The 9,502-nt window shown below is 42.6% G+C and overlaps 1 protein-coding gene across 1 annotated transcript in view; it reads left to right on the top strand.

Moving 5' to 3' along the window:
* UCHL1 (ubiquitin C-terminal hydrolase L1) overlaps positions 1-6,042 on the top strand; it is a 13,871-nt gene extending 7,829 nt beyond the window's left edge. The window contains exons 3-9 of the mRNA XM_019526560.1: positions 144-272; positions 2,477-2,627; positions 4,075-4,160; positions 4,242-4,289; positions 4,888-4,954; positions 5,359-5,417; positions 5,742-6,042. Coding sequence (XP_019382105.1) covers positions 144-272; positions 2,477-2,627; positions 4,075-4,160; positions 4,242-4,289; positions 4,888-4,954; positions 5,359-5,417; positions 5,742-5,828 — 627 coding nt within the window. The 3' untranslated portion in view covers positions 5,829-6,042. The remainder of the gene's footprint in view (positions 1-143; positions 273-2,476; positions 2,628-4,074; positions 4,161-4,241; positions 4,290-4,887; positions 4,955-5,358; positions 5,418-5,741) is intronic.
* The last annotated feature ends 3,460 nt before the right edge of the window (positions 6,043-9,502 follow it).

The raw sequence follows: 9,502 nt of genomic DNA on the forward strand, positions 1-9,502 counted from the left end.
CCGCCCGCGCCGCAGCTCCTGGGCCCGGCGGCAGGTGGCGCTGCGCGTTGTGCTGTGTCACCGGGCTGGAGGCGCCGCGGTCGGGTGCGGGGGGAGGGCTCTGGGTAGCTGCTTCCCCACCAGCTCCCTCCTGTTCCTTTCAGGTGCTGAGCCGCCTAGGGGTGGCCCCCGGCTGGCGCTTCGTGGATGTGCTAGGCCTGGAGGAGGACTCGCTGAGCTCCGTGCCCCGCCCAGCTTGTGCGCTGCTGCTGCTCTTCCCCCTCACTGAGCAGGTAGGTGCCAAGGGCTGTGGCATTGTCCTGCCAATGTAGAGCCTCCCCAGTGAGTGTGGCTGCACTGATGCCAAGCCTCAGCCTTGCTGTACCCTCCTATGGGGACCCCACTGCACCAGGGCTGCGGTAAGTGCTGTGTGTCATGACATGGCTCTGGGGGAAGGGTGGGGCACAGCAGTTCCCCTTGCAGCCACGGAGAGGCACCTGCTTGTTGATACAGTGCGGTGACATAGCTGTTCTTGCAGCGAATCTGTAGCACTGTTTCCTTAAACTTTCTGGGCCTGTGCCATGAAGCTAAACAGCACCGTCATGTCCAAATCCCTGGCTGCTAGAATTCAGTCATCATGAGCTTGCTCCAAACTGATAAGCCCTTGTGGATGCTGAACCTGCCTCTTGCAGCAAGATGCTGTGGGATTTCTTCTGCTAACTGGAAATCCTTCAAAAATTGATAAAACAGTAATTAATGTTACATCACCCTAAACTTTGCATCATGTGAGATGCCTTGCCATCTCCTAGGTACTGCATGTTCTCACTGCACCTTGCAGATTGTCAGAAGGTAATCCTACCTCTGGCAGGAGGTATAACGAAGGCAAAAAATACCACCTACTAATTATCTCAAAAGGTTAGGGAACAAATGTTCCTTGACTTGCTATCTTGTGGATTTGTACCTACACCCCAAATAAGCAGTGGGACCATCTTGGAACAACAGTGCCCGAAATAGAGGTGGCAGTAGCTTGCATAACTAAAACATCAAAATACAGGTAACTCTAACTTGGTCGTCTTGTGTCTTTCCCCCTTCTGCCTTTTTTTTTTTTTCCTGGCAAATGGGAAGCAATAACAATGTGGACCAGTAATCAGGCTGTTTTTTTTTGTGTTCTAACTAGCGTTACTCCCAAGTGTGTGTGTGGTGTGTGTTTGGGGTTTTTTTTATATATGGGCACTGTGTCCACTTCAGAAAAATTAAAACTCCTTAAGATGATGATATGGCTAAATGACAAAGCTCTGATACAATAGTGGCTTGTTTTCATTTTTAACCAACAGCATTAAACAAATCAATATAACGGAGGTTAGAATCCTGAGAGCCAAAGTAAAGACTTGCAACTAAAAATATGAGTTGCATGACTCCATCTTGAGAGAGAGCTTGTCTCATGGAGGGTAATCTTCCATGAGACCTGGCTGCCACTTCTGGCTTAATCAAGTGTGTGGGGAAAATGGTAGTACAAGAAACTCCATTTGTTGATTTCTTCCCATGGTAGTGTTGTGTATACATATACAATCACAAAAACACTTGCTTCTTCAGCAAGCTCTTGGATGGATAGATGTGATGGATTTGAAGGTGTTCACACAAATTTTAAACAAACTTCCTGACCAAACATACATATCTGCCCAAATTCAAGATAACGGCTTTCCTTTCTCCCCCCCATTATTAAATGGGGGAAGACCAAAAAAAAACTTCTTTCTTTAATTCTCCTGTATCTAGGATCTAACTTACTGGAGGGCTCACTTCTGAATCTTGGGCTGGCAGCCCCCTGACACTATCTCTTCCTTCCTCTCCATTACCACCTCCTGCTGCCTTCCTGTCTGCCCCTCTCATGCACCTACCCTCTGCCTCCTTTCCCATCCTGGGTCTGGGACTGGAGTTTCCCTGCTGCTGCTGCAGTGTGGTCAGGTAGTGGCTGGAGCTTCCATGTGCCCTGCTCCAGGAAGAACAAAGGGGGGGGGGGAACAGGACACAGGCTGTGGGGACTTGAGGGGCAGATGGCAGCTGCTGCAGCTCAAAAAACAACCCTGAACCTGGGTTGGTGGTGCAGTAGCTATCTCTACCCTCTCCTCTACTCGAATCCAAGAGGAGGGGCTTCTTCTCTCACCCCACAAACTGAATGCAGTGGGGAAGGATAAGACTAGTCATGGACTTGAGTAAACCTGGTAGTGTGTGGAGCCCCATGTTAAGATTTAAATTGGGTCTTGGAAAAAATATGGTAGTGCACTAGTAGATCCTATCCTTATGAAAGACTCTAGTCCAGCAAGCTTACTATCTTTCCTTTGAGGATGGCTTTCTGGCAGATTTTTCTGTTCACTCTCCTTGATACTTCAAACAGTATGTGTCCTTTTTCCAATGCTTTCAGTCTTTATTGTTAGAGCTCGGTAGTTTTGTATCTATCTTGACTTTTTTTTTTTTTTTTTTTCTTCTTACATACTTGTAGCATGAGAATTTCAGGAAACAACAGATTGAAAATATAAAAGACAAAGAAGTCAGTTCCAAAGTGTATTTCGTGAAGCAGACTGTGAGCAATTCCTGTGGAACAATTGGCTTGATCCATGCAGTTGCCAATAACCAAGACAAAGTGATGTTTAGTAAGTGTATTTTGTGCTTAATGCCAAATGGCTCAAAAAGGGAGTGGAGTATTTTGACAGCCCTGGCTTGTTCCAGATCCATTCTGTGTAAAGATCTTGTACTTGCAACTGAACTTGCTGTGCTCCAAGGCTGGATGCATACCTCATGAGGTGTTCTGTATCTTTCAAGAACTCTAATTTGTGGTGATCACCTGTTCTAACTCTAGAACTGCTCTGAGCAACAAAGGAGATGGGCAGTTGCAGAATACCCATCTTGCAGCTGCTACAGCACCAGGATGCTGGCATTGGGCAGGAAAGCCTCCTAATGGCTATGGAAACTAGTTAACAGCATTTTCACTACCAAGTCCAGAAGGGTACTTCCATTGAAATGCTACCAGAAGCAGACTGAAACCAAAATGGTCATAAATGACTCCAGCCTGTGGACACCAGTGTTCACTTTTCTAATGAAAAGATAACTATTCAGATGTGGTTTGTTATCTTACTAGGTGCAGCAGAAACAGTTTCCCTGATAAAACCTTAACAAATTGCACTTACAGAAGCACTGCAGATTCAATCTGTTGGTTGTCAGTCCTTGTGACAGTTTTTACTAGGTTAACTTTGAGGTTTGGGCTAGGCTGTAAAATCTTCCAGTAATGCAAACTTTGTACAATGTAAGGTAACTGTGATCTATCACAGTCCATAAAAGAAGAATAAGTCTGTTTGCATATAATCAATGACTAGAGGGTGTTTTTTGTCTTCAGTATGTGGTTTTTCTGTTAGGACTTGCTGAAATTGGAGACCTCCTTTGACAAATACACTTTATTGCAAAGGGCTAGTGTTCTCAGCATCTCCAAAAGCCAAGGGAGGGAAGAACCCAAATTATAACATGGCTCTTGAATGAGCTAGCTTTTTTTAATGGGAAAAAATAAGTGTGCCTTAATGATGTGGAGGGAGGTGGATATGGAATTCCAAAGGCAATACAGATCATGCTGTAAAATCCAGATGTTCTTCCTAGCTAATGTCTTCCTGTTTGAAGCTGGAGCATATGCAGCATAACTTTCAGATAATACCCAACTAGTTATAAGAATGTCATTCCCTTGTCTTCTCTCCCACCTTCCTCAAGTGGTCTTCAGCTATTGGCAGTCCCACTGGAGGAGTAGGGACCTCACAAAACAGCCTTTAGGGCTACTTTTTTTTCAAAAGAAAACTGCTCTTTGGATGCAGTGTTCACCAGAGGCTGGGGTGCTCCTCCAGAGGTAAGGTCCTGCTGCCCCATGGCTTATAACTGAGTGAACTTTTGGCAGGTGGAACTTTTAAAAATATTTTTAGTTCTACAGTTCTAGGTAGTATGTGTTGATGCTAATGGAGTGTACTCATGGCATGCTACTTGGCTAAATGAGTGCGTTTTTTAAATTTTAACTAAGGTCTAAACAAGTATTATTTATAATTTTGGCAAACACTTGCACAGATGAAGGGTCTGCCCTGAAGAAGTTTCTCAATGAAACAGCTGATCTCTCTGCTGAAGAAAGAGCAAAAAGCCTGGGAAGCAATAAGGTATAAAAGCTAAATTTTAGAATTGTACTGCTATTGGCACTTGCATCTTATTAATCTAGACTTGGCTGCTTCTTTCTTCAGGCCATACAGGAAGTCCACAATGCTGTTGCACAGGAAGGCCAGTGTAGGGTAAGTGGCATGGTATGTTTGGAGTGGGATGGAAGATGTTGGCATAGGGCTTACAACTTCTCTTTTTTTTTTTTTTCCTTTTGTATAATCTTCAATATCAAGCTAGTAGCTTAGTTTTCTAGGGAAGGAAGAAAAAACTCCTCAGAGCCTCTGCCTAGCAGTCAAGGATCATACTACTACTTGGCTTGTTCCAGCATTCCAGTCCTTGCTTCTACATCCCTTTTATTTATGCAGAAGGAATTGTAAGTGATCAGGGGCTTCACCTTGCTCTGGTTGACTTTCTAGAAAGGGACTTGAGATGATCAAGACTTTTGTACCAAAAAAAAAAAAGGCCAGGAATCTTAAAGGCAGCCAACCTAAAAATCACAATAGGCAGGGTAAAAATGGCAGTTAGTCACTTAATACTAAGCTGGTCTGACTTGTGAGATGAGACCGTATGATTCCATTTTCCCAGAGGAACATGGTGGTTACTTGAAGTACAACTAGATATTCAGATATAGAATTCCAGAAATGTAGCTGCAGTCTGGATCCTTTTAATTTCATGCACTGTTTGCCTTGTATCCATTTTAAACTGAACTTTATTGTGTCCTTTTTCTAGGTAGATGATAATGTGAACTTCCATTTCATTCTGTTTGTCAATGTAGATGGAAACCTGTATGAATTGGGTAAGATGACACGCACATCTACATTCAAAGCGAGTTAAACTTACAAGCTAGGTTGTCTTGTAGTCAGGACTCTTCTTATGTCTGAAGTCATAACTTCTCTGTTGGCCTCCTGACTCTTCTATTCAGTCTGCATATTTCCAGACTTTTTTTTTTTTAAAAGGATTTCTAATTGAAGTTGTTCTCCAGAGGGCTGGCCTTAGAACAGAAGCAGTAGTCTGACCTCCTCAATCCTCATAGCCAATATTGTATCTGCCTCTCCTGTCCCTCTTGACGACCTTCATTTTTATAGAGCAGAGTACTGACTATAGTAGCAACTGCCTGTCCAGGAAAGCAGGAACAAAATTCCACAATTTGGAAGCTGTAAAAGTACATATCTAACTAAATGAGGTTCTGTTTCATCCTAGATGGGCGCATGCCATTTCCTGTAAACCATGGAACCAGTTCAGATGACTTGCTGTTGAAGGTAGGCTTTCTCACATACCTCGCCTGTGTAAAATAGTGTCTTATTTGTTTAAAAAACCTAAGGCCATAAGATAGAATGCAGTCAATCTTGCTAGATGAACTGTTTTTAAATCATTTGTTCTTGTGGACAGAATGCAAAATAAGAGAATTCTGTAGGTACCATGTCAGGTATAAGTGGCTATAGGATGAGCATGGAGGTATCTGGCTGCAGTAAGTGAGGGTGTTGGAGTTCAGGTACTCTAAGCATAACAAGTATTCTGGGGGAATATTTTTCTTACTACTGGTTTCATGTATTATGAGAACATGTTTTGTCTCTTTCTCTAAGGATTCTGCCAACATCTGCAGACAATTCACAGAACGTGAGAAGGGAGAAGTTCGTTTTTCTGCTGTAGCTCTCTGCAAGTCTGCTTGAGATTCCAAAGAGGAAATGCAAGGAAAGCAGTCTAATAGCACATCAGTAAATGCAGTCTTAAGATTTTTTCAGTGCTTGTTAAACACAGCTGTTTTGGTCAATTTAAACTGTTTCCACCCTCTACTAATAAGCAACATAAGTGGAGTTTAAGCTAAATGAGCTCAAACACTAATATCCACCATTTAGGCACATCAGATGTCTCTCAACTTTTTTTTAAAGACTCTATTTTCACGTTGAATAGAAAATGCTTTACTTGGCTTGTTTAACTTGTCTGTAAGCTAAGCTGTTGATTGTGATTTCCTTGTACTGAATATGAGAATAAAACCTTCTGCTAAGGGAAAACCTGACTGAATTGATAATTGATTTAGATATTAATGTCAGAGCAAGAGTAACAGATGGCCTTACCTATGTGCTGGGCATACTGGTCCCAACAAAGGACATAACTTTTATTTAATTTTTGTATTTTATTTTTTATGTGGCACTTGCTGAACAAGGCCTTGGTACTGTAGTTGAGCTATTGCCTCTTTCTAGAAATTCAACTCTCTTATTGGGTGGTGGTAAATGATGAATGGGTCCTGAGCTTCTGTATCTTGTTGCATATACTCCTCTTTTTTTTTCTTTCTCCTTGCTTCCCTTCAGATCCCAACAAGCTGTGCCTCCAGGATGGGAGGGGGGGACCTAGACCAGGATTCTTATCCAACAGTAAAATATTTGCAGATTCTACTGTAGTGTTTTTTGTTTTGACAGAGGCAGCCCATCAAATGTCTTTCTCAAACTCCTTAGATTCAAGGCTACCCTTGGAAAATGCCAGTTAGTAGGAGCAGCAGCAAAAGCACTAATTCTCTTTTAAACAGCACCCTCTCACTGGTCTTTCTCATTACTGAGCCTTCAGATTTAAAAATAAAACAAACCTTTAACCTTTTACTGATCACTACAATGAACACTGTCATCTCTTTCTGCCCTACCCCTCCCCAATTTTAAAAAGTGCAAAACTGTTTTCTGGTAAGTTGTACTCTTTCTTCCAATCTTAATGTTAAAAAAACAAACCATCCCTGAATGAGTGAAGTGATCCATCCTCCACTATTCAGTACTAACGAGGTCTCCCTTGGAGTCTTGTGTCTAGTTCTGAGCATTGCACTTCAAGGAAAAAATGTGGACAGATGGAAGAGTCTAGTGAAGAGGTCTGGGAAATGATTCATTAGGAGAGACTGGACTAAATAGCTTGCTGTGTTGTAATACCTATAGGCTCCTTCAAAAAGGGGATGATACTGGCTATTCCATCTAGCTGCATGGAGTAGGACAAGGAGCAATGGTCTTGCATTGCAGCAAGGGATGTTTAGGTTAGAGATGTGCAAAGCGGCTCCTATTGAATTTTTGGATTTAGATTCAGCCCAAACTGGGGACAGTGATTCAATTCAGCTGCATCTGAGTGAAGATAGACAGCTTTAAATATTTTTTTTCTACGTGTCTTGATGTACTAGCACAGCTTGTGAAAGCTGTGATGCTGGGGCACATGGAGCATCCTGCAGGAGTCCAGGGGGTCCTCCATGTGCTTGGTGGCAAACCCAAAAGTAGACTGGAAGCACTTTGGTCTGCTTCCAGGTCTGCCAGAAAACATGGTGGGGGGGGGGAGGGGCATGTGCCCCTGGCTCAGTGATTTGGCTGAAGGGGGGGAGCCCAGATGCCCCTTCCAGACCCCGGAGGCACCAGTCACTGAGCTGGGGGAGGGGAGAAGAAGTATATGTTAAGCAGCTTTAAAAGAAGGGAGAAATGTTTGAATTGGTTCTGTTAGGATGGTACATGGATTTATATGAAGCTCTCTGGCTACTTGCTAACCCTCTCTTCTTTCAACAGCCTGGCTTCAGGTCCTTCATGTAGTATTATTTGGTTTCTCTATCAAACTTACTTAGTCCTTTTATCTACCCCTGTTTGCTTCTGTTCCACCTGCCTCAGATTTTCTCCTGGTGGTAGACTCCTGTATTGGATGTCTTCCCACATTACTCTCCTTTCTGTGCATCATCCCTAAAACCTGCCATTGACTTTCTAAACCCCACCCCCACTTATGCCTGGTCAATGACTCTGACCTGTATTTGTAAATTTTATCCTGGTTTCCAGTATGTAGGTCATTATTTGGGGGCCGTTGGTTTTGGGAGGCCATGGAGATTGCAGCTTTGGTGGATTACCAGATACCACCATAATTTCTTAAATGCCTGAGGAGTCTGATGTGAGACGAGCAGACTCTGACAACCTGCATGTACAAATTCAGTTGAGCTTGTGCTGGCATGCTGAGTACAGTCTTGTCTGCAGGCAGATGAAACTTAAATACTAGTTAATCTCTGGGTGTTATGTATTGCAGATCTTTAGACTCTGTTCTTTGACCTGGCAGCTGGAATCAATGGTACACAAGATAAAAGGGCCTTTTGGTAAAGAGAACAAAAGTTCAAACATCAAGGTTTGGAGGTTAAGCATCCAAACCTTTTCAGCATCTATTACTGTGACAATATAAGCTAATCCAAGGAAAAGATCTGTCTGGAACATCCTCCCCCTCTTCCTTGGTTCTGGGAAAGTATAATACACCTAAAAAGCTCAGAGCTCTTAAGCCATAAGTTACTACACTAAGTGTGCCCCATCTTCCTAGGGTTTTTGGGGGTTTTTTTTTCCCCAGAATGATGCTATCAGTTAAATAACTATAACTGAAGGGAAAATACTTAAGTGTGCTTCACTAAAGCTTATTTAACAAATGTTGCATATTCCAAGGCTTGAGTAAACTTGCCTTTAATTTGCTACACAGTTAATGGAAGAAATTTTAAGGTTAATTCATTGTAAGTGGTTCATATACAACCAGGCAGAAGTTTGTAGTACTTGGAATAAATTGACCAAACACTTGTTTAACTGTTGATCTCCCACTATGGAATTGTCATTTATAAAGTAAGGATTTCTGGGAAATGTAATAACTCATGTAAAACCACATGAGCTTCACTCTCCCTCTGTAGAAGGGAATGGCAGCATTGCATTCTGTCTGGTTATTACTGGGAACTGTTGCTAGGTGCAGGTACGTAGGCCTAGTGCATCATCTTCATTGTCACCAGGCACACGCTCTCCTTTCATAGACCTTCTGTTCTGTTTCTATGCTCTACCATCCAACTGAGAGATGCCTGGTGCCTAGCAACAGATCTGCCTGAAAGGAAGCTGTATGTGGTGTGAGCACAAGGAACACATAGTAGTAGGAGGGGGGAAATACAAAGGCAAGGCAGCCATTCAGAGCACCTGAATATACCTGATATGGTTTTAATATGCACAAATTTTATGAGTGCAATAGAAATTTCTTTTTTCCTAGAAGGTTATCACATAAGCTCTCCATAATATTTTTGCCTGTTCCAGTGCTGAGCTCTGCAGGCCAACACAAAACACAATACAAATCTTGTTTATAGTTGTTTATAGCAGATCATGTTTTATTGGTTAGTGGAAATAAACCTGCCTGGTACCAAGCTGGTTTTATTCCATGCATATATATGTTAACTGTTCCCTTTCTGACTCGTGTTTGTATTTAATTTCTAGGCACCCATCAGAAGAAAACTATTTTGGGGTGTTCCACAAGGAAAAAGCAGGTGAGAGCTGCAACTGGCTGTTTTTCCTCTTTACCTCAGCTGTTCATCTCTGATGCAGCCTCTGAA

Source organism: Gavialis gangeticus, unplaced genomic scaffold (assembly GCF_001723915.1).
Source record: "Gavialis gangeticus isolate Ggan-Ray unplaced genomic scaffold, GavGan_comp1, whole genome shotgun sequence".
In the NCBI taxonomy this organism is placed as follows: domain Eukaryota; kingdom Metazoa; phylum Chordata; order Crocodylia; family Gavialidae; genus Gavialis; species Gavialis gangeticus.